This window comes from Magnolia sinica, chromosome 7 (genome assembly GCF_029962835.1).
Source record: "Magnolia sinica isolate HGM2019 chromosome 7, MsV1, whole genome shotgun sequence".
In the NCBI taxonomy this organism is placed as follows: Eukaryota; Viridiplantae; Streptophyta; class Magnoliopsida; order Magnoliales; family Magnoliaceae; genus Magnolia; species Magnolia sinica.
In genome coordinates, this window is record NC_080579.1 from 12,486,353 (window position 1) to 12,512,295 (window position 25,943).

Consider the following 25,943-nt stretch of genomic DNA (forward strand, 5'->3'; position numbering starts at 1 on the left):
TGGAAGCTCCTTACATGAATCAACCCCCCCTTGTTAGATTCATGTAAGGAGCTTCCACCACAGGGTGGAATGGAATATATGAGCTTAGCTAATTGCATACCCTTTGATACCAGCCCCTCTTTGCACAGCCTCTGTGCTGGCGCATGGGCAGAAAATCCAAGCTGTCCATCAGCAAGTCCAGTGGATGAAAATATATGGCTAAAGAAAAGCTTGCCAAAGTTGTTTTCTTAACGGCCCCATTCATCTTAGAGTGTGGCCTACCTGATGAAGGGACTGTTCTGAATTTTTTGGCCTGCGTGTCTACACAGTGGGGCCCACTTGATGGAGGGCTTGGATTTTGAGCATACGGGCCTACTAGATGGATTGCTTCGGTGTTTGCTTTCATATCACGTGCCGGGATGTACTCTTCCCAATATTATAGTTGTACACTCTAGTCTCGATTGACTTTTACAGGAATTTACATTTAAATTTTAGAGATTTATTTAGCCAATAGCTTGCATACAATACAATACTATCCACACCGGATCCATTATAAATGTTATTGATCATTTCATATATATATATATATATATATATATATATATATATATATATATATATATATATATATATATATATATATATATATATCGGTACGTTGTACGGGAGCATCACACCTGATCATAGCATACCACATAGAGGAAGTAATGTATCATGTACCCATTCTTGTACCATGCACCGGAGTGGCCCGCAATCTAGGTAACCATGCTTATGTGTGGGTTAGAAACGCCCCTTTTTTAAAAATGTATAACAGATTTTATTCAAAATGAGAAACCAGGAGCACATCAAAAGATGGTGATGAGTCTCCGATACCAGCATCCAATTTAGAAACACCCTCTTTTAGCTGGAGAATCTGCAACATTAAACAAAATATTTAAGCACGTGTGGAGGACTAGCAATTTACGTTCTTGGTCTTCCTGACATATTGATGTGAAGTACTGTTTCCACTGCTGCAGCTGGAAAAATACCTTCTCGAGAAGCTTGACGTGTACGAGTCTGCAGTTGGTGATCCCAGCTCGAAGGTGATCCCACGCATCGAACCCTTCCCACCAGCCTTCCAGTCAGTTGCTTGCAATCCGATTGTCTTGGACATTGCCTTCAATTCGATCGACTTCCCATCTCTCGAAAACAGGATGAAGAAAGACAAGAAGAGTATCTTCAGCCGGCTGTGGCGATGAACCCACCCATTGGGTGAGTGGTATGCATGTCGCAGGCTAATCTCTATGCTTGAATTTTCTCTTCTGTGGTACTAATTGCTTTTTGTTTTAAATAAAAGTATGAAAATAGTATAACCCATTGTTTCCGGCTTTTGGTTGTGAATTTTGAGCAGTAATCTTGATATTACCAATAGAACTTGCTTAAGAATCTAAAATACGTGGATTTCAGGAAAATGCTGGCTGGATTCCCCCTGCTGTTTTATCACTAGTAAAAATGCACGTGCATCGCATGTGGGGCATATCTCTTCTATGATTACTGTCCATTTGAGCTTGTGTATGTGAAATTAAAACCGAGCATCTTGTGCCCCTGATCTTCTAACATGGCCCATTGATGGTTGGCATCACATCACCACTGTTCCCTGTGGTGTGGCCCACCTGAGCTGTGGATTTGGCTACTTTTCAGGCCCAAGACCTAGAGTTGATATGCCTACCTGATGGGCAGAGTAGATTTTACATATACAGCATGGTGGTCCTCACAGAGCTTGGTCTTCTTCATCCATGATTTGCCCAAACAAATAGAGGGTTCATATTGGATATACACGATCTGGACCATCCATTCTATAGATGGGTTGATCAAGTGGTTATGGAGATCCGCTCAACCACGTTGTGCCGTGCTTGCAGCTCCGGACGGCATGTGTGGGAAAAGAAACTTAGATACTCCGGCTGTGTGATGGATGATACGCAGGCACTTAGAAAGTGCACGTGGCATATAGGTAATTAAACTAAACCGTCCAAATTATGGCACCCAGTGTAGATGCATCATGAACCAAAAATTAATTACTATCAGATTGGTGGACATTTATTTATTGAACGGTCAAAAAGGAATAAATCAAAACAGTCTTATTTACACGAATCAGAAGTCATGATTGATTGTTTTCAACCAATCTGATCTTTGGATTGTGACCTGCTGACTCTGGGATTCACAATCTAGTCGATTTTATTGGACTTAGCATATGCCACATGTACGATTCCTCAGTGGTTTCATTTGGGGGGCCCATCAGGCTAATGGTCTGGATCGCTGGAAGAAACCGAGAACATGATATAATACAATGCTTAGACTGAGGTTGATGATCATATATATGATCGAGATCCATCAATTGTGGATTTATACAACCTCGAGCCTCAAGTTTGTGCAAGTGGGCCCTACTTGTAAGAGATCCAGACCATTAATCTGGATCACATCATTTTAGCAGGTAGAGACCAGGTATTAACAAGTCTCTATAACTTGATCCAGAGCCACAACTGGTAGCCGTTGGACCCGAGTGCACCACATCATGAATCGTCCTTGGCCCAGAAATCCGATCAATAATCAACGACAGATCCATTTTTACTGCACTTGTTTCAATCGATCCTGATCGTAGGATCCTAAGACAAGTAGAGATTTCAACATGTTAACACCACATATGCAGCCTACGAGAAAGCATGATAGAAAGGAGAAAGAAACTAGCTATCATAAACCACATCAAAGATGGGGGTTCATGTCTGTTTGACTATGTCCAGAGCCTCAGGCCCATTTTATCCTTTAAATATTGATTTTCAACAGAGACCATTGAAATTACACATGCTTGGGGCTGTTGTGAAAAGTTTTATACATTGTCCATGGTCCAACAGCATACGGTTATCACAACAAGGTTGGATCTTTGTAGCATATATGGCCTATGCACCAAAAACACCATCACATTACAAGATCTTATTTAGCTGTTGGGGGGGTGGGGGGGGCGCACTTTGGTTGAATTCCAACTTCAGTTCCACATTGAAAGGAATTACCTTATTCAAATATCAAGCAATTTTGGTGCCTATCATACCAACTCTTTGGATCAGTGAACAGTGGACCCCACTTGCCCCAACTTAGGGGGGGAAAGATGGAAAAAACCTGAACACAAACCGGTTGTGGACTTCAGAAGTCACAAAGGCCGGAAATCATGTTAGAAACCAAAAAAAACAATCCTATACATGTAATCCTTCAAACCATCAAAAGAACTTTTCCCCGCCAACATATAAAATTACTTTCCGCTTTAAAAAGAATAAAAAAAATCTCAGAACTCCTACCATTCCTATCAAAAAAAAGGAACTTCAAAACACCTTTCCACTCTCAAACTTGTAAAAAAATAAAATAAAATAAAATAAGAGGGAGGGGGAGAAAGAAAAGAAAAGTCCCAAAACTCCAACCATTCCTATCAAAGGTAGGGATGTAAGGGAAAGGTCAGCTTAGCTTTCATCATCTTCTTCTTCATCTTCTTCCTCGTCGTCCTCCTGCAAAATATTGTCCAGATTTTTTCAATATTATGTATAAAATATACGATTTAACGTCCCCAAAGCTTTTGAATGACTTGTGGGACACCCTATCATCAATCGGGGCAGCACAGCTCGTTAAATAGCCCCATTGGGAGTGCACCATGGTGCGAGAATCAAGCCAATCAGATGATCATAACCCTATGAATGAAGGCCAATTTGTTCCAACCGTCTGTTTTTAACGAGCCATAGATCAGATGGTGAGCTTCATCAAACCAACGTGCTACTTTCATAAGCAGTACAAAGCGGCACCTATAGGATAGATGGTTTGAGATGATGATTGGACCTATTTTGTTTCTCCACTCAATCTCGACTGTCCATTTTCCATGCTATTGATTGGATGCTTGGGATTATCCAATTAGCATGATTTTTGTACCATGGCTTGTGCCTAATTTGTACGAAATAATGGACAGTTCAAATTGATGAATAGGCAACCTTCCCAGAAATATCGATGACTAGCATCCCATGTGTCAATTAAAGCTTTTGGGATATCAGCAAGACTCATATATAATATATGAAATGTACCATACATGAATATTAGCAAGGTTTCAAAACTCAAAAGCTTGACTTAACTGGAAGTTTGTTAGTTGAGTAGCTCAATCGAGTTCCATCTCAACATTGAATTCTCAAGTTTGAGCCTACCTTACCAAAAAAAATATATATATATATATAATAGAAGTAGTTCTATGTTCTATTAAGTCTCAAATGCTAGAACCATGCTAGTCTGACTACTAGTAAGTACATGGGGAGAGTACCTACCGCCATGTGGGTCGAACTTTCATTAGATCCAACCTGTTCATCAGGTAGGCTACCTCTTGTTCAGCCTAGAAGCCAGAAATCATGACAATTGGAAGCTCAGGTGGGCCACACCATGGGAAACAGTTGGTATGGACCCACCGGCTTTGTGTAGGACCCACACTGCTGTCTAATATTTCATCCTATCCATTCATCTAACTTGCTTTGTCAGGATGAAAGCATTCCCCGAAAACCACGCTATTCCAAAATTATGTGGCCCATAACACATGAACTTTAAGAAAAATTCCCAATGGGGCAGCCCAACTGAGTGTTGAATCAGCCTGATCTTTGGGATTAAGAACAAAAAAGGGGTGTTGTACCTGATGGACAGGGTGGATCGCATGCACTCAAGGACGAAGCACATCGAAATGCACCACCACTACATATGGGAGAAGGTTTTGAATGGAGGATCTACATTGGATCTCACCTAAATCATCCCATCTGTTCTCCTGAGAAGTTGGGTCTCAAACTCCAGCTCGAAACCCAACCTTGTGCTTCATCTCCCTATCCATCAGCAAAAGCAAATAAATTGCCTTGCATTAAAGGTTCAGTCATTGTTTCCCGTCAATCTCCCTCTTGAACCCATCGGGTCGTGAGACAAAAAGCCATGTGAACGTACACACCAGCCTTTTAATCCGCCCATCCCCCTTGCCCAATTCCGACAGATTTGGAATACAGCCTTCCGGCTTTGTTTGGAAAGCCAACCTTTTTTCTCATAGTGGAAAGCTCGACTTTCAGAGCCGTTTCCCTCGCAGAAGCATTGCTAATCATGCAAGAGTTTTGTATTACTTGGGGAATGTCAGAGTTGGCCTTGTATTTCTTTGGTTTCCTAGGAAAAGTCTGATATTCTGCTTTAATTCCATAGGTTCTCCATTCTTAGGAAACTTTGGGGAAGGTAATTCCTAGAGAATGTAAAACCAAGTGTGAACCAAGGCATCTTGTATCGGTAACGGTGAACGTAACGGCCACCACCGTAACCTTTACGATACCGGCTATAACAGCCGTTACAGTCTCTTTACATATATATATATATAAAACTGAAAAACCTGTATCGCCACGTAATGGACCGTTACGGCCTTTATGGAGGGGCGAAACAGGCCGTTACGGGGGTTGTAATGGCCGTTATAGGTCATTTTTTTCCGTAACAGCCATTACAATCCCGTAACGTGCAATGGTTGCCACCGTTACCTTTACATAACAGCCTTTACAGCCCCGTAATGGCCGTTATGGTTCCCCGTGACTGTGAGCCAAACTTGTTTTCTGTTACCATTTAGTATATGCTTTGCAATTAATAAAAATAAATAAATAAAACCACATGCATCATCATCATCTAAGCCTTATCCCAATTAATTGGGGTAGGGTACATCATACATGAATCGTGTTCTGCCATTCCACTCTCTCTAGGGTCAAACCTTCAGTTAGCCCATAGGTCATCAAGTCTTTTCTTACTGCCTCTATCCACGTCCTTTTGGGTCTTCCCCTTGCTTTTAGAGCCCTCAACTTGTACCAACTCCTCCGAATTGGAGCTTTCTTGATCTCCATCACACATGAACAGACCATCTAATTCTACTTTCCCCAATTTTATTACCTATTGGTGCTACTATGTTCCCCCAAATGCATTCATTTCCAATCCCATCTTTCCTTGTCTTGCCACTCATCCATCTCAACATCCTCATTGCAGCTACACATCCTATGAACATGTTGTTCTTTAATTGTCCAACATTTTGTCCCATAAAGAATGGTTGATCTTATAAAATTTCCTTTCAGTTTGAGTGGTACACGAAGATCACATGAAACTCCAAAGGCCTATCTCCATTTCTTCCAACAACTTTAAATTCTAGGAGTAACATCCTTTTCAATCTCTCCATGCTCATTAATTATAGACCCAAGGTATCAAAAGTGGTCATTTTGGGAAACTTCTTGGTCAACAATCTTAACTAATTCCTCATTTTCACTCCTATTATTACTAAAATTGCACTTAATATACCCTTTTAGTCCAACTAATTTTAAATCCTTTAGAACTAAAGCACCCTTCCATAAATCTAGCTTTGTGTTTACACCCTCCCTTGTCTTGTCAATCAAAACGATGTCATCCGCAAACAACATACGCCATGGGATCTCTTCCTGCAAATACATTGTTAACTCGTCCATAACCAATGTAAAAAGGTATTAGCTCAATGCCAAACCCTAGTATAAGCCTACAGTAATTGGGAACTCACTTGCCTCTTCACTAGTGGCCCTCACATTTGTTACCTCTCATACATATCCTTAACATTGTCAATATATCCTCTCGAGACATCTTTCTTCCCAACACCACTAGATTAACTCTCAAGGGATGCTATCTTATGCTTTCTCTAAGTCAATAAAGACCATGTGAAGGTCCTTTCTCCTCTCCCTATATTTCTTCATTAATTGTCTAAGTAAGAAACTAGCTTCAACGGTAGACCTCCCAAGTATGAATCTAAACTAATTTTCGGATATGTTTGTCACTTGCCTTAGTCTTTGTTCAATTACTCTCTCAAAGTTTCTTGCTATGGCAAATAAGTTTTAATTGCACGATAATTAGTGTAGCTTTATGTCTCATTTGTTCTTATAAATAAGAACTGCAGTACTTTTCCTCTATTCCTTTGACATTTTCTTTGATCTTACAATCTTGTTAAACAACTTTGTTAACTAAAATAATCTAGTATCTCTCATACACTTCCAAACCTTCATTGGCATACCATCCTATGCAAGGGCCTTTCATGTTTTCGTCTTTCTCAAAGCTTCATATATCCTAATACCACAGAGTATCTATGGTATCCGACATCGTTTGAGTTTATAGTTCCTTCTACCCCCACACTCTCAGAGTGGTTGTCATCTAATTAGTTCTGAAAATAGCTTCTCCGCGTTTCATTTATCTTATTCTCTTTTACTAGTACCCTATAGTTACTGCTTTTAATGCATCTAACACGATCTAGGTCCATACCCTTCCTCTCTCTCATTTTTGCAAGTTTGAAGACATCCTCCACACCTTCTATTGTCCCAATCTATTGCAAAGATCATCCTCAATTACTACTTTCTTAGCAATCATTTTGGTATTTCCATTTTGTTCAAATTTTTCAATCCCCTGCCAAGTTATAAAATATGAATGTTTCTCATGAATAGCTTTTTGTGCATGGTCATTTTGCCATCAAGATATTCTTAAAACATCTTTTGTGACTTTCCTAATGCACTCAACCATCTCATTCCATATAACATTTACCTCTTCCATGACATTCCACTTTCCTTCATCCATCAATTTATTTCCAAATAACATTGTTTTCTCCCTTTTTTCCATTACTTTACGTAAACATCCATGACCATTAACCTAGTCAAACCCTCTCCTAGTATAACCTTGCAATCCTCACATATTGATTGTGTTGTCTTTCTAAGAAATTTGTTTGGATTATATACGATCCACTTTTGAAAGCTTTAAATGTTTATCTTTCCTTTAAAGTATGTGTTTGCTAGAGCAAGATTGTATGCTATAGTGAAATCGAGGATGGCATCCCCCATCTTATTTCTTCTCCCAAAATCATATCCTCCATAGATGCTCTCATATCTTCTACTTTTCATACATGGTCATTTAAATCTCCTCATACAAATACCCTCTCCATTTGGAATTCCTTGCATTAGTCCATTCATGTCCCCTCAAAATTGTTGTGTATTCTATTGTCTAACTCTACTTGCGGTGTATATGCATTAATAACATTGATTATCTCCTCCCCTAACACAAGTTTTATTAATAAAACCCTATCACTTACTCGCTTAACATCTACAACTTTATCCTTTAAATCTTTATAAACCACTATCACTACCCCATTTATATCATTGTCCTTTTCTATAAAGCTTATATCCATTAAATTCTCTAGTTCCGACCCATTTCCACTTGGTCTCCTGAATGTAAACCATGTTAACTCTCATTCATTTCATCGTATTTACTAACTCCATTCTCTTACCTATAAATGTTCCTATATTTCATGTGGCAAGACATCCTATTCTCCTGAACTAGCTTCTTTACCCGTGCGCATCCAAAGTGGTGTGGGAACCCTTGTTTGCTTCTCACAACAATCAGTCATTGTTGCAGAGCGTAGCTTATAGGGGACACCATAGCCATTGTTTTAAATATCAACGATATCAGCCGATATATCCCACGATATATCTTGTATCCCACCTGTGCAATACGAAACGCACAGGTAGTGCCGATATATCGCACCTATTCGATCCAGTGAGCATTTTCAATTTTCGATTAATGTTTTTGTAAGTCACGTTAAACCAGAGTCAAATGGTTACAAATCTATGATTCTTCATGTTTTTCATGAAAATTTATAGATTTGGAACTTCGATTTCGAGATTTTGGGGAGATGGGTCAAGTTGCCAAAAATTGAGAAAAAACAAAATTTCTCAATTTCTCACAAATCAGTTGCAATCTTTATATCCAAACACAAAATTAAACATGTATGTAACCTGATCCAGTGATTCTTCTTTTGCTTTTGAATGTATTGCTTGTGTTTCCATACACGTCTTCTTACGTTTATAAATTATATGAATAAACTTTGAATATATTTGCATCAGTTCAGTTGGAAAGCACATATATTAGGACCCCATACAAGGGAAACTCATATTATGTGCACTTTTTTTTATAATGTTTTGATTTCGAAGTGTGTATTGGTCTTTTTCAACAATCCCTAAAGCTTCATTGAAAATTTTGACCAATTTCCCAATGTTCCCATGTTTCCCAACAACAACGATACATAACGTGATACAACCGATATATCCCATATGATAACCGATATTTATCCGTATCTCAAGGGTGTGACACATTACGCGATAATGGTATTTGAAACATTGACCATAGCTAGCACTTACCCATTTCTCATTACAACCAAATTCCGATACAACACATCATTTACAGGGAACGCCCTAGCCTGAGTTTGGAATGTTATATTTTTCAGATTCATGATCGAAGTTACGGAATAAATTTGATGCCAGCTGCCAACTTGATGCAACCCTCCTACTTTATTTGGGGATTGGGACTAGCAATGAGAGCACAAAACTCCCACGGGCGCAATGTAATAAACTATCGCATAGGTTGATTACAACCAAGTGCTATCTAATAGTCTAGTACATAGGTTAATAAAACGAACGAGTTGATTACAATCAACGAGTTAACAAATCATATATAACATTTGTGTTATATTGCAATTGTATTGTAAAGATATCTGAATATAGAGATTTGATAATTCCAAGCGTGGAGCCCTCCGCATCCAAACATGTGTCAATATTGACTACGTGTGCAAGATCTATGCTTCGTATCCGGTTGGGAAAAATGCTTAGATCCTCTGCTTGGAAAATCAGGCTGCTTCAAGTGGGCCCACCGGAGGTGTAAAATGGACTGATTTTAGGCCTTATCTGGCAAGTGTAACCCACCTCATGGAAAGCTCTAATGTCATACACATGCTCCATAGTCGCACACTTGCCTGCAAGTGGATGGGCAGGGGCCCCACACAAGGGCGGAATCACAAAATCTCCCAAAAGGAGAATTGATGCAAGACATGAAATTAAATATGACATGCAAGATTTCAAGCTTTAGATCATACCAATTTTAAACAATCACAAAATTTCACGTCCCACATACGATCAAACATTCAATCAAGGGGAATCTATGGGCATCCAAGCCTACACAAGTTTAGGGCTGGATCAAGTAAAATTATAAACCAAACAATGCACAAAGGAGTGTAAGATTCATCCACTCTTGCAAATGATTGTTCCCCAATTCAAGAGATTCACCATGTTTCAATTAGGGGAAAATCTAGTGTTTGCAAAAGTTGGAAATACTTGGAATTTGGGATTATCTAAGGTTAGGGTTGAGGATTTAAGGCGAGAGAGGAGAGAAATATAAGAGAGAAGGAACCTGAGATGATCCACGAGTGTGGACAGCAACCCGGCCCAGGCGCACGTGCGTGAATCCTTGTTCGCAAGTGTGCGGGGCCCACGAAACCGGAAAAGGCCACCTAGGGTGGGATCGGCCAGGGATGGCCCACTCGCACACCAAATCCCGTGTCGATCTGCTGCCCAGTTTGTGCGTGGTGCTCCGCCGAAGTTTCAACCCCTCTGGTAGGCCAGAATCTGAAAATCTGCTTTGGGGAAAAACTTGGGTACAAAAAGGGGTGAATCTAAAGATGGGAGGGTTGTAGAAGATGATGGATGTGAGGTGTAGGGGTGAAGATGATTTGGGATGGTTGTGGCTTCGCACCACGGTATTTAGCCCTTCGAGAAAGGGAGAGTTTCTCACCCAATTAGATTCTTCAACTCAGAGAGAGAGAGAAGAAAAAAAAAACGCAGAATTTTATTCATAAAACTTCAATGAAAAATACCTACATGGGGTTGCCTATTTATAAGAAAACCCTAAACCCCAAAAGCCGAGCCATGTGCTCACACTAATACTTAGAGATGAAGTAACAAAAATAACAACTAATCTATATAATCAAAACTGCTCATAATGTTTGTAATAATGATAATAACCAAAACTCAAAATCCTAGATCATCTAGGGTAATGGGTCATGATCATGAGATCCAATGGTGGAATCTACATGATGATCGAGTCCACTCCAATGCTCCATACCACATCCCCCTAACTAAGAGGTCCTCCATAAATGTCGCCGTTGATCCAGATCGATAGTGAGGCCTTCCTCCTCCTTGAGTACGTGCGTAGGGTGGGGGGCGTACACGTGCGCATGATGTCCCCATCAACTCTCCCCAGCTACGAAGGTTTCGCCACTGGCGAAACAAAACTCCTGAACCGCTCCAAGATGTTAGGATGAAGTCTCTGAAGCTTCACTTTAGTGAGCAACATACTGTCTAAAGTTGGGCGTGACTTCCACTTAACCAGGAACTTTTGAAATTCGCCGTCCAATGTCAATATTATCTGATGGTCCAGAATATCCTGTCTCCTCTCTGGGTGTAGGAAGGGTAGGTATGGGAGATAGAGGCTGGGAAGATGAGTCGAGAATGGGCCATATATCAAGGGAAAGGTCTGGGGAATCAGGATGGTTAGGTGAAAGGCTGGACAATGTATCAGTAGTACCCTGAAATGCAACTAGATCCTCCACATTGAATGCGGAACTAATTTTCATTGAAGGTGGAAGATCTACCACATATGCATTAAGACCGTTTCGTTTTATAATTTTGAATGGTCCAGGGCTATGCGCGTGTAATTTACGAACGGCTCCCTGAGGGTACTGCTCTGGCCTGATGTGGACCATCACAGAGTCCACTACATTGAATTCCTTGAATCGTTTATATTGGCCTACAAAAATTTTGTAATGTTCATTACTAATATTGATCCTTCGCCTGATTTATTAATGCAATGAATGAATGTGATGTGCAAAGGACTCTGCAGACTTTGATGACCTATGGGACAAGGATATATGGACAAGATCAATAGGCTTCCTCGGTTTATAACCAGTAACGACTTCAAAAAGACTTGAACCTGTGGATCTATTGACAGAACTATTAAATGCAAATTGGACGATAGGTAGTGCAGTATCTCACGTCCTGGTGTGCTCCCCCACTAAACACCTGAGCAAATTTCCAAGGCTCTTATTGACCACCTCAGTCTGACCATCGGTCTGAGGGTGGTACGTAGAAAAAAATTGAAGCCTAGTATTCATCATATGCCATAGTGTCTTCCAAAAATAACTCATAAATCGCAAGTCATGGTCAAACACTTTAATTTTGGGTAACCCATGAAGTTTGAGAACCTCACTAAAGAACAACTTGGCAACATGAGATGGGTCAGAGGTCTTCGAATAAGGAATAAAGTGGGCCATTTTTAAAAAAAAATGGTCCACAATAACAAATATGGAATCGTGTTTCCAAATAGTCTTTGGGAGCCCAAGCACGAACTGATGTCCTACAAAGGGGCGAATGGGACTGGCAAAGGTGTGTATAGCCCCGTATTCTGTTTTTTCTGCTTTGCCACTTGACAAGTACGACCCTACCCTATAATTTTGGTCACGTCTCGCTTGAGGCTTAGCCAATAGAATCTATCCTCCACTAGGGCAATGGTCTTGTCTCGACCAAAATGACCTGCGACCCCTCCTAAATGTAACTCCCAGACAAGAAAATCGCGGAGGGAGGTGCGAGGTATGCACAAGCGGTCACTCCTAAACAAATATACGTCCAATATCAAATAATCACTGCTAACCCCTCATGGACTCTCTAACAACGATGCATGCACAACTCCAAAATCTGGACACTCAGAATAATCCTCTCTGACACGCTCTAGCCCTGTGACTTCGAAACTCATGGAATTAAGTAACGCGACTCAACAACTTAACGTGTCGGCAGGCTTATTCTCTACACCAGACTTGTGCTTAAGCACAAAAGTACACTCTTGAAGAAACTAGACCCACTTGGCGTGCCTAGGGTTTAATTTCTTCTGAGAGTTCAAATATCTCAAGGCCTTGTGATCTGAGAACAAGACGAATTCTTGCGGCAATAGATAATGACGTCAGTGGCACAATGATTGCACTACCGCATAGAACTCTTTGTCATAGGTGGAGTATTTCCATTTCTCACTAAAGAAGGTGACAGGGTGCCCTTCCTGAATAAGTACTCCTATACCGACTCCTGACGCGTAGAAGGCGACTTCAAAAACTTTCGAAAATTTCGGAAGTCGTGTGACTGGAGCTTCGATCATCTTGAACTTTATCTCCTTGAAGGCCTTCAAGGCTACCTTCGTCTATTGAAACTCTCCTTTTTTTATGCAATCCGTGATGAGAGTCATAATGGAACTGAAGCCTCGAATGAACCGTCTATAGAAGGTGACCAAGCCGTGAAAGTTGCGCACCTCGTGAATACTGCGAGGTTCAAGCCAATTGATGATGGCCTTGACCTTCTCGGGATCCGCCAACACACCCTCAGCTGACACAACAAAACCTAAGAAGATAATACTGCTAGACATAAACACACACTTCTTTATGTTTGCGTACAATTTTTCGACTCTAAGGATCCTACAAACCTGCCTCAAATGGTTGAGGTGTTGTTCCTTGGTCATGCTATAAATCAGGATATCATCAAAGTAGACGACCAGGAGAAGGGCTTCAACACTTGGGTCATCACACGCATGAAGGTACTTGGGGCATTAGTCAGCCCAAAAGGCATGACTAGTCATTCGTATAGCCCATCTTTCGTCTTGAGGGCCGTCTTCCACTCATTACTAGGGCGTACACAGATTCGACGATAACCACTTTTGAGGTCAATTTTCGAGAAGATAGTAGCGTTGGCCATCATATCCAACATGTCATCAAGACGCGGTATGGGAAACCGATACTTGACTGTAATTTTGTTGATGGCCCTACTATCAACACACATCCTCCATGTGTCATCCTTCTTAGGTGTAAGAAGGGCGGGCATGGCACACGGGCTCATGCTCTCTCGAATGAAACCATTTTCTAGGAGCTCATCAATCTGTCTCTTTAACTCTTCATGCTCCTTTGGGTTCATTCTGTAATAAGGGAAGTTTGGTAGAGTCACCTCAGGGACTAAATCAATAACGTGTTGTAAAAGTTCATCCGGTAGATCATCAGGAAAGACATCACGAAACTCATCCACTGCCGAAATGGCCTCAGTGGGTAACTCTACACTAGCCTCTGGTGCACTCTTCCTAACCATAAGGGCGTACACTATCGAGTCCGACTCAATCTCTCACTCAAAGTCTTTGGCATTTAGAATATGGAGAGGCTTAGACTTCGACTTCGATTCCTTCAATTCTTTTGAGCCACTCACACTACTCTTTGTGGCGGACTCCTTTCCAGTCGTGTTCTTGAGTGGAAGTGGATTGAGCTTGACTTTCTTGCTCTCAAACCAGAATGTACACACATTCGAACGACCAAATATGGTGACGTCCCTGTCATAGAGTCAGGGCCTACCCAAAATGATATGGCCAACATCCATGGGAACAACATTACACCAAAGTGTCTTTATATGATCCAAACTGAATAGGAACAAGACAACGATGCGAGACTGGAATGAAAGTTTCATCAACCCAAGACACTCTATAGGGTTAAGGATGAGCTTCAAGCTTCAAGCCTAAATGGCTCACAGTGCCAGTTGATGCCATGTTGGCACAACTACCACTATCCACGATCATCTTGCACCTCTTATCATCACATTTTGCACAAGTATAGAAGATCGTGTTGCGGCGCCAATCGTCGATATTCTTTGTTGTGCAAAGGCACAATGTACAACTATAAGGGTCGCAGACTCTTGTGCTCCCTCTTCCTCATCACTAGGGGTTTTTACTGGCTTATATTCTTCCTCCTCACCATCACTTTCTGGGACACTACTACTACTTGTCTATCAATAAGGAACACCTCTAGTGGACAAAATGACCAAACCCCTGACATCTAAAATACCTAGTTGCATCACTTTTGCGTTAGCTAGACCTGACAACTCCTTTACCCTTATCATCCTTGGGCCTAGACTGAGAACTCGTGGAAGACTTGTATTGATATCCAGTGCTAAGCTTAGCCCCAGAAAAGTTGGCCTTAGCGCCAGAATCACAAAACTCAAACCACCTTCCCACAGATCCTTCGAGGTATTGCTCGACCTCCAACACTACTTGATACATCTGTTCAAGAGTGTCTATGTCCTTGGCGAGCAGCTCTCCTAATGTCAGAACGGATGCCCATCTCAAAATCGAACAAGAGTTGGTACGAGGTCCTCTTCAACTTCACACTGGGTCAAGTACTCTTCGAATTTCTCAATGTATTCACCACACTCATGGAACCTTGTCGAAGAATCTGTCAATCTTTAACCAACCTCAAGTGATAAAAGAAAGGGAGGTACTTCTCCTTTAGAGTTTCTTTTATTACTCCCCAATGGACTATTGGGGGCTCCCTCAACTTTTCTTTTTTTCACTCCACAGTAGTCCAAAACTTCTTTGCTTGGCCCACAAGCTTCATCTTGGCAAATCGGACTCGACAAGCATCCGACATGTCGTACAACTCGAAACAGTGATCCATATCCGCCAACCAATCTAGAAAAGCTTTAGAGTCCAAGTGGTCATTAAACGTAGAGGCCTCTACTCTAACTCCCTTGAGGAGTTACGCATCTGGATCACAATGATCATGATGCCCCTCGCGGGGTGGGTGCACGGGTGCGCGCCCATGACCTTTCTTTGGCCACCTCCATTCCCTTGTTCATCCTCCTGACCACTTGCGTGAGATTGGGCATCTTCCCCAATGGTAGGGTTTGCCCGGGTGGAGGTCTCTAGTTAGGTAACATGCACATTAAGCTGATCCAAACGTTGGTCAATACGTTGTTCCAAGCGCCTACCCAAAGACTCAAACTGTCGGGTTATATTGTTCATTGACTCTTGCAATTGCTCCATGTTTAGCATAGGGTGCAAACCAAAACCACAACCAGTACATGTGGGCATACAACCACTCACTCAACTCAAAGACCCTCCAATACAGCTATATGTGTCTAAATGGGACTGAATGATTCTATAGGACTCTATATGAGAGAAACTACACAACGCTACTAAAATTCCAGCAATATAACTGCCTAAATAATTTGTTAACAGAAAATTCAGCCATGAAATTTGGGGATTTTCTGACAACAGAATATTTAGCAGCCCATATCGTGAATGATGGATCCTAAACAGCCCTATATGAGGAGACTTGATACAAAATAGACATAAATAAACTAAACCCTAAACATGCAATGCATTCCCTTATGAAAACCCTAGGCTTTGATACCAAATTTGATGCAGGACATGAAATTAAATATGATATGCAAGATTTCAAGCTTTAGATCATACCAATTTTAAACAATCACAAAATTCCACGTCCCACATGCAATCAAACATTCAATCAAGGGGAATCTATGAGGGTCCAAGCCCACACAAGTTCAGGGTTGGATCAAGTAAAATTATAAACCAAACAATGCACAAAGGAGTGTAAGATTCATCCACTCTTGCAAAGGATTGTTCCCCAATTCAAGAGATTCACCATGTTTCAATTAGGAGAAAATCTAGGGTTTGTAAAAGTTGAAAATACTTGGAATTTGGGATTATCTAAGGTTAGGGTTGGGGATTTAAGGCGAGATAGGAGAGAAATATAAGAGAGAAGGAACCTGAGATGATCCACGCGTGTGGACAGCAACTCGGCCCAGGCGCACGTGCGTGAATCCGTGTCCGCACGTGTGCGGGGCCCACAAAACCGGAAAAGGCCACCAAGGGTGGGATCAGCCAGGGATGGCCCACTCACACACCAAATCTCGTGTCGATCCGCTGCCTGGTTTGTGCGTGGTGCTTCACCGAAGTTTCAGCCCCTCTAGTGGGTCATAATCTGAAAATCTGATGTGGAGAACCTGGGTACAAAAAGGGATGAATCTGAAGATGGGAGGGCTGTAGAAGATGATGGATGTCGGGTGTAGGGGTGAAGATGATTTGGGATGGTTGTGACTTCGCACCACGTTAGTTAGCCCTTCGAGAAAAGGAGAGTTTCGCACCCAATTAAATTCTTCAACTCAGAGAGAGAGAAAAAGAAAAAAAAAAACAAAGAATTTTATTTATAAAACTTCAATGAAAACACTTACATGGAGTTGCTTATTTATAAGAAAACCCTAAAACCTAAAAGTCGCACCATGTGCGCACACTAATATATAGAGATAAAGTAACAAAAATAACAACTAATCTACGTAATCAAAACCTTTCATGATGTTTCTAATAATGATAATAACCAAAACTCAAAATTCTAGATCATCTAGGGTAGTGGGCTATGATCATGAGATCCAATGGTGGAATCCACATGATGATCGGGTCCACTCCAATGCTCCATAGCACACCCCCTAACTAAGAGGTCCTCCATAGATGTCGTCGTCGATCCGGATCGATAGTGGGGCCTTCCTCCTCCTTGAGTACGAGTGTGGGGTGAGGGGGCGTGCGCGTGCGCATGATGTCCCCACCAAGAATGTTATGTGGGACTTAATTTATATGCAGAATAGACCCATGGATCTATCTGTGCATGAGATATAGGGATCAAGGGTTCAGATAGCGTACCTAGCTGTGACGCTGCCATAGAAGCCGGATAATAATACCAGAATACCGATAGAGCTTAGGATCTTCCTCTCCTTCACACCCTTTCTGCAACTCTATAGATGGGACTCGAATTCTGCCGTAGTGTAGGATCGGGGACCCAGCTCTCTTATATATAGTCTGTGGAGAGAGTTTGAAACCCATCACAACTCTCTCTCCCACGCTCCACATTACAGCATCCTAGTTCAACTCAATTTGCTATCTGCGTAAGACAACTATAGCATTCCAGCCCTAGTACGCAAAACTGCGCAGATAGACTGCGCAGCGCATCACCTGAAGTGGGGCCCACTGGTTAACTCAATCCCATAGTCTAACTGAAAGACAATCTAGACCATTGATTAGTAAGGTCCACTAGATAGAGTTCTTACATTCTCCCACTTGGGCCTCATTGAGCAACGTCAATGATGGTCATATAGAATAATTTTGAAAACAAGTTTTGATCTTTAAGAAAATATCCAAATGGTTAACCAATGAAACAGTTGGACAGTATGAGTAATGTTATTCAATCTGGTCCATCAAGACAGTCAATATCGAAACACGGTAGTCATCACAACATTTAATTTAGGCGAAGTAAGTCTAAGCGCGATCACAAATACTTTCAATCTTAACGACATATATCAAGAACTAGGCAATGTGGTATAAGGATTACACACTTTAGTGTGATAATATGTGTCTATCCTTAAGAGGTCCTGAAGCTTTTACCTGTCTCCAATGAGACACGACTGGAGTTTTACTTACTCAAAATTTACGCATATATATAGAGAAGTAGAAATAAAGCTTTATATCAAAATCATCCAAACAAACTGTATAAAACGAGATCTCTAAGTGTCTGTGAAAATCAAAATACGCTCAACTCCCACTAACTGAAAACATCTGTGGGATCAATGACTCCCATGGATGTCACATGCTCCTGAAATGGCGTGATAGAGAGCCCTTTAGTAAGCGGATCTGCAATCATCTACTTAGTGTCAATGAATTCCACGAACACTTGATGATTCTGAACCCTTTCCTTTACAATAAGATACTTGATGTCGATATGTCTCGACCTTGACGAATGCTTGTTGTTACTAGAGAAGGAAATAGCAGCTGAATTATCACAAAATATTCTCAATGGTTTCGGGATATGCTCCAGTACCCGCAAACCTGAGAAGAAACTCTGCTACCATAGTGGCTAATTAGATGCCTCATGGCAGGCAATAAATTCAGCTTCCATAGTAGATGAGGCTGTGGTAGATTATTTCACGCTTTCCCACGACACAGCTCCTCCCACCATCATGAAGATGTATCCTGAAGTAGACTTCTTAGTATCAACGCAGCTTGTAAAGTCTGCATCTGAATATCCGATCAACTCTAATTGATCAGATCTTCTGTATGTGAGTCCGAAGTCTTTCGTTCTCTGAAGATACCGTAATACTTTCTTTGCAGCTATCCAATGTTACATTCCTGGATTAGATAGATATCTTCCCAACATTCCAACAACAAAGGCAATGTCCGGTCGCGTACAGACTTGAGCATACATGATGCTCCCTACTACTGATGCGTACGGAAATTCTTTCATTCGATTCTTTTCCAAATCATTCTTTGGACACTGAAATAAACCAAATTTGTCGCCCTTCACAATAGGCGACTTTCCTGAAGCACAATTTTTCATGTCATACCTTTCGAGTACCCTAGTGATATAGGCCCTCTGTGACAGGCTAAGCAGTCCAAGTGTTTTGTCGCGGCGAATCTCAATGCCAATGACGTAAGAAGCTTCACCAAGATCTTTCATTTCAAATCTTTGAGATAAGAATTTCTTGGTGTCGCTCAACATCCTGGTATCACTGCTAGCCAACAGAATGTCATCAACATACAAAATCATCATAACGAACTTACTCCCAATGGTTTTAATGTAGATGCATTCATCTGCAGTGTTTTCTACAAAGCCATATGAGGAAATTACTTCATAAAACTTAAGGTATCACTGTCGCGATGCATGTTTCAACCCATAGATGGACTTCTTAAGTTTGCAAACCAAATGTTCTGAGCCGGTAGCTACAAAACCTTCGGGTAGCAACATGTACACATTCTCATTCAGATCCCCATTGAGAAATGCAGTTTTGACATCCATCTAATGTAACTCTAAATCCATATTGGCTACAAGAGACATTGTGATCCTGAATGAGTCTTTCTTAGATACTGGTGATAAAGTCTCCTTAAAATCAATGCCCTCACATTGATTAAAACCCTTGGCAACAAGTCTGGCTTTATATCTTTCAACATTACCCTTGGAGCCCCTTTTGGTTTTAGATATCCATTTACAACCAATCGGCCTTATTTCAGTGGGTAATTCTACAAGATCCTATAATTTATTGTCCTTCATGGATTTCAACTCATCTTTCATGGCATCAAACCAATGAGAAGGATCAGCACTTTGTTTGACTTGTGAAAAGGATTCAGGATCATTTTCCACCCCTATGTCAAAGTCGTGCTCTTGTAAGTATACGATGTAATCGTCTCGATTTACAGGCCTTCTCTCTCTTTCAGATCTTTTCAATGGTTCAGTTTTTTGGGTCTAATCTTGATTTCCCTCTTCAGTGGTTTGTATATGAGATTCTACGTGGTGCTCTGCAATGATTGCAGAATCGACTGCATCATTAATATCCACGTGATCTGGATTGACTATGACAAGAGTCACAGTCCTTTGTTCCTCAAATACAAAATTTCTTATTTCATGCTCCCACTGGTTTTTAGTGTCCTCAATGAATCTGGCATTCCCAGTCTCAACAATCCTGATAGAGTGGGAAAGACAGTAGAATCAATAGCCTTTTGATCTTTCTGGGTATCCAATGAAAAAACAACTTACGGTTATAGGATCAAGCTTCTTTTCATGCGGTTATAAACTTTGGCCTCAGCAGGACAACCCCAAACATGTAGATATCGGAGACTTGGTTTTCTCTCATTCCACAACTCAAAAGGAGTTTTGTTTACTGCTTTGCTGGGAACCCTGTTTAGTATATGAACTGCGGTTTTGATCACATCACCCCACAGAGATTCTGGCAATGTCAAATTGCTAACCATGCTTCGCACCATATCCATAAGGGTGCGATTGCATCTCTCAGCCACTCCATTCTGTTCTGGAGTACCAGGCATAGTGTACTGAGCGACAATGCCACAATTCTGCAAGTATTAAGCGAATGGCCCTAGATTGCGTCCTGATTCGTCATATTTGCCATAGTATTCACAACCACGGTCAAATTTGACAACTTTAATTCTCTTATCGAGTTGATTTTCAACCTCGGCCTTATAGATTTTAAAAGCATCCAGGACATCTGATTTCTCACTAATAAGGTATATATACCCGAAGCGAGAGTGGTCATCTATAAAGGTAATAAAATATTTGTGGCCACTCCATGAGGCTGTAGGGAATGGTCCACAGATATCTGTATGTATAACCTCTAATAGACCTACACTCCTGGTTGCACCTTTCTTTCTCGTTCTAGTCTGCTTCCCTTTTATGCAATCAATGCATACTTTATAGTCAGAGAAGTCTAGAGAATGCAAGATTCCTTCTCACACAAGTCTGTCTAATCTCTCACGAGATATATAGCATAGCCGCCTGTGCCACAACATGGAGGAATTCTCATAGTCTAGTCTTCGCTTGGATCCCACTTTATTTCCATGCAAGGTATTAATATTATAGACGTGAGAGGCAATCAAGTCTAACTGGTATAAGTTTTTTAACTATAAAGTCGGTTCCAACTCTAATCGAATTAAAGTAAATACTAAAACTTTTATTTCCAAAGTAGAATAAATATCCCAACTTATCTAAACAGGAAATTGAAACTAAATTGCGCCTTATAGACGGCACACAGAATGTATCTACTAAATTCAAAAAATGACCAAACTTCCAACTTAAGCCTATAGACTCCTATTGCCTCCACGTCAACCTTGACACCATTGCCTACGTATACTGAGCGCTCCGCATCAATTGGTGGCCTGGCCTGTAGTAATTCCTGCATAGAAGTGCATATGTGAATAGTAGTTCCTGAATCTATCCACCAGGAATCCGCTGACACATCAGTCAGATTAGATTCAAAACAGACAAGAACAGAATGATTACCTTTATTTATGATCCAATTCTTAAAACCTTCGTAGTCTTTCTTTGGATGACCCGCCTTTTTGCAAAAGAAGCACGGTTTGCCTTTACCCCGTCTGCGTTTAGATCCATTTCCAGATCGATTCTCGTGGTTTCTAGATGGAGGGCCAGAGAATCCATTATTAGAACCTTGTTTCCTTTTCCCTTTACCTTTATTCTCATGCCCTTGCCCGTGACCTGATATCACGATATTAACATTTTGAACTTTGACCATCTGCCTGATCCTGTTTTCTTCTTGGACGCACTGGGTGATAAGTTCATCCAATGACCACATGTCCTTCAGAGTGTTATAGTTTACCGGGAACGTGCCGAATTGGGGAGGTAGGTTGTTCATGATCAAATGAACCAGTTGATCATCAGTGAGTACAAGCCCTAAAGCACGGATCTTAGAAACAACATCAATCTGCTCTACAATGTATTCACGGATATTGCATTTTCCATCGTAGGACGAGCGAGTCAATTTATTCAGAAGGATGCCTACTTCAGATTTATCATCAGATTTCTTGAATCGCTTTCCCCTTTCAGTCAGAAAAGTTTTGGCATTGTCTGTTTAAGGCATGGCGCCCTTCATAGATTCAGAAATCGAATACTTAATTACTTTTAGGCATGTATCATTTGATCTAAACCATGCAACCCATCGATTATATTCAGCTTTAGTGGCATCATCAGATGGTTCTAGCGGTTTTGGTGTTATCAGGGCCAGATCTAATTGAAGACAGCCCAGTACAACTTCAATGGCGTTCTTCCATTGAGCGTAGTTAGATCCATTTAGGGCAAGGACTTGATTTTGATTAGTTGGAATTGAGACTGAAATAAAAGAGATACATATATACTCACATTAGTTCATAATTTCACAAAACAATTTCGTGAATGTAAACAAAAATCAAGCAAAGATAACTGATTCAGTTGCTAAGGGAGGCATCAACTGAATCATCCAAGATGAAGATGGGCCCAACCATCACATCTTGGTGAGAATCTGTTACATCATCATCCTTCCTCCTGTGGGCGGTAATAATAATATGCTAGTGATCCTCCTGAACATGAAGCTAAGTGATGTCAGTCATGTAAATCTAAGGCACTCAACACCTGTGGGTGAGATGAGTCTTTCCGTTTTACATTACCAGCACCATTTACTTTACCCGTTCACGTGACTGTCAAGCGGTAATCGTCTGTGTTTTCGTTACCGTACGCATGAAAATGTGAACGCAACTGTATGCAATCCTCCTTATCCCAATGTTACAAGTCTGTACTTGTAAAATTTTCATCGATTGAGGTCACTATGGTGGCTAACACAACCAAATCCAACATTACAAATATAGACTTAGGATTGCGATTATAATCCTGTCTCTCAATGGATTATATCTTAATTAGTCTAATACGGCCCACAAGATGGTCGGTATTGACCATTAGAAAATAGATGAACTTCAGAGAGAAACTGTCAGATATGTTTCGCCCTCTATGATCCAATGGCCTACATAAGACCTTTAAGGATGGGTAATGGGCCTACTGTTGGGCCGAGTCAAGGCTCTACATTATCTGATCATTATCAATGAGTATAATAAGTCTAGTCTATAGCATTCACACAATGGATAAATGGTATGGAAGGATTCACAAAATTGGATGCCTAGATCCTGTCATTTGTGTCCATTAGATGGACATGTTAGATCTGATACTTGATGATAGTTCCTTACCCTAATATTTGTCCATTGGGAGAATGTTTCTAGACTTCACACTCATTTTAATCTAAACTAACGACTCAGATCTGGTTAACGGATCCAAAATAGGCCCCTAAAGGAAAGCCCAGATCTGAAAAACTTATTTCAAGGTTTAGGAATGTGAATGAGTAGATCACTGGGCCCAGAATGAAATCAGGGCTGACCACCAAACAACGATTCAGTGCGATTCAGTGGGCCCTGACTGAAAATCAGAGCTGACCACCAAACAGCGATTCAGTGGGCCCTGACTGAAATCAGAGCTGACCACCAAACAGCGATCCTGATTGCAAGCCATTACGCGGGTCTACAAATCCCGTTCACATGGCGGATTCAGATAGCAGACCCAAATGCATATAATCGGGTCTGAGAATAACCCGTTAAAACAAGTAACCTGAGATGAAGAGTAATTGGATAAAACCGATATTTTCTCCGCTGCTAGAGACCATGGCCGAATCAGGAGTTCTCGTCGCTAGCATCCTTTTCAAATCCAAAACAAGTGGTTTCTTCCTCACGGCTGAGTGAAGAAGCACACACCTATAACCACGACAATGGTTGCCGCGGCTGAAGATGAGGAGGATGTGTGCGACAAGGGTCATTATGCCATGCGTGGAGGCAGATAAACGGATTAAGCAGAATCGAAGATTATACACAATGTCGGTGGTGAACAGAGCATCCATGGCTGCCTCCATCAACAACACAGGTAAGGGTATATAAAATCCCTAATATTCTGGATTCTAAATTCAGGGATTTGAAACTCCCTAATATTTGATTTGGGATTTGGAAAACCCTGATATCCATCTGGATCAGATATCCCTAATGGGATTCGAAAATCCCTAATTGTTAACTGGACTTGGGGTTTCTAAATTCGAAAATCCCAAATTAATTTAGGGTTCGAAATCCCCATTTAATTTCTAGATTTGGGGATCTGGAATCTAGATTATTCATATGGGTCTCGATTATGAAAAAACCCTATTTTCCTGATTTGGGGATTCAAATCCGAAAACCCTAATTTCACAATTTGGGGATTCCGAATTGAAAATCCCCAATTGACATCTGGATTTAGGGATTTGAATTCGAAATCCTAATTCTGGATGTGGGAATTGAAATTCCCAATTTGAAAAACTGTTTTTAGGGTTTTCGAAATTCAAATCCCTAATCTAAATATTTCTAGATTCAGAGATTCGGAAAACCCTGATCACAATTGTTTCAGGAATTCGTAAATCCTGATGTGATCAGATATAGCTGGATGTGATCATCCATACCTATGCACAGATGGCTCTGATACCAACTGTGGGACTTAATCTATATGCGGAATAGGCCCACGGATCTATTTGTGCATGGGATATGGGGATCAAGGGTTCAGATAGCGTACCTAGCTATGACGCTGCCATAGAAGCCAGATAATAATACTAGAATACCGATAGAGCTTAGGATATTCCTCTCCTTCACACCCTTTCTGCAACTCTATAGATGGGACTCGAATTCTGCCGTGGTGTAGGATCGGGGACCAGCTCTCTTATATATAGTCTGTGGAGAGAGAGTTTGAAACCCATCACAACTTTCTCTCCCACGCTCCACATTACAGCATCCTAGTTCAACTCAAATTGTTATTTGCGTAAGAAAGCTATAGCATTTCAGCCCTAGTATGCAAAACTGCGCAGATAGACTGCGCAGCGCATCACCTGAAGTGGGGCCCACTGGTTAACTCAATCCCACAGTCCAACTAAATGACAATCTAGACCATTGATCAGTAAGGCCCACTAAATAGAGTTCTTACATGTTATGCATTTTTCAATGTTGGACCCTTGTTTTTTTGCTGTTGACAAACGTTCCAATCATCTCATCTTTAAAATAAGATTGGTAAAAATAGCATTCCCATATGTCATAGGGACAACCATACAGTATCCATATCCGAGTTTTTCTTAGAAAGTACCAAGTCGAAGCAGCGTTTCAGTTTCCATATCCACGTCAAGGTATTGTATGTTGAGACTGGTAAGATTTGTCAGTTAAATTTGGAACCATTTCTGTTTTTTTGCTAACCACTCTTTTTGCAGCCAAATCAGATGGCTACCAAAGTGCAATCAAACTTGCATTTCGGATATGGCCTACTGATGTGGTGACCCACCATATCAGCCATCCCAATCACCACAGATATTTGTCACACTGCATGGAACTTCTATTGCAATAGGAATAGGAAAATAGGAATCTTCTTCTCGGGTTAGTAAACTTACATCATTCTCTCCGTTTTCATCTTCGTCATCTTCGTCGTCGTCGTCGTCGTCGTCGTCTAATTCATATCCTTCCTGCATTTCCAAGACTTCTCTTAAGGTTGCCCAACACAAAATCAAAACACAGTTAATAAAGCTCAAAAAACACTTAACCTACAATGTTGAAATACTGCAATGGGTTCGTCCACAAATCTTCTCGAATTATGTTGGCCACCTGGTAATTTTCAAGTAAATGAATGGACATAAGTTAGTCAAGTTTTTAAAACTTGCTGAAGCCAAGTCAGCTCATATGCGGCTTAAGCTGAACTGGAACTCCTCTGACTCAAATACATAGGGACCCATTCTGTTCTGGTCCATCTTGGATGAGTCTCTGCATGACGAATCCCATTT

General features: G+C 40.9%; 2 protein-coding genes and 1 long non-coding RNA gene across 8 annotated transcripts in view; 2 read left to right on the plus strand and 1 right to left on the minus strand.

Annotated features, from left to right (window-relative positions):
* Positions 1-1,506, plus strand: part of LOC131251074 (uncharacterized) — a 65,352-nt gene extending 63,846 nt beyond the window's left edge. For 2 of the 3 annotated variants that reach the window (XM_058251572.1, XM_058251574.1), the window contains one exon: positions 996-1,506. In XM_058251572.1, the coding sequence (XP_058107555.1) occupies positions 996-1,217 (222 nt within the window). In that variant the 3' untranslated portion in view covers positions 1,218-1,506. The remainder of the gene's footprint in view (positions 1-995) is intronic. The other variant, XM_058251573.1, reaches the window with a different exon arrangement.
* Positions 1,507-2,997: 1,491 nt separating this feature from the next.
* Positions 2,998-25,943, minus strand: part of LOC131251075 (NAP1-related protein 2-like) — a 32,147-nt gene continuing 9,201 nt past the window's right edge. For 2 of the 4 annotated variants that reach the window (XM_058251579.1, XM_058251575.1), the window contains 3 exons: positions 25,711-25,767; positions 25,557-25,628; positions 2,998-3,509 (listed from right to left, as the gene is read on the minus strand). In XM_058251579.1, coding sequence (XP_058107562.1) covers positions 3,465-3,509; positions 25,557-25,628; positions 25,711-25,767 — 174 coding nt within the window. In that variant the 3' untranslated portion in view covers positions 2,998-3,464. The remainder of the gene's footprint in view (positions 3,510-25,556; positions 25,629-25,710; positions 25,768-25,943) is intronic. The other 2 variants (XM_058251578.1, XM_058251577.1) reach the window with 2 other exon arrangements.
* On the plus strand, positions 3,394-25,885 carry LOC131251076 (uncharacterized). Its single transcript, XR_009173576.1, has 3 exons — positions 3,394-3,503; positions 25,548-25,601; positions 25,690-25,885. It is a non-coding gene; the product is annotated as an uncharacterized LOC131251076 (long non-coding RNA).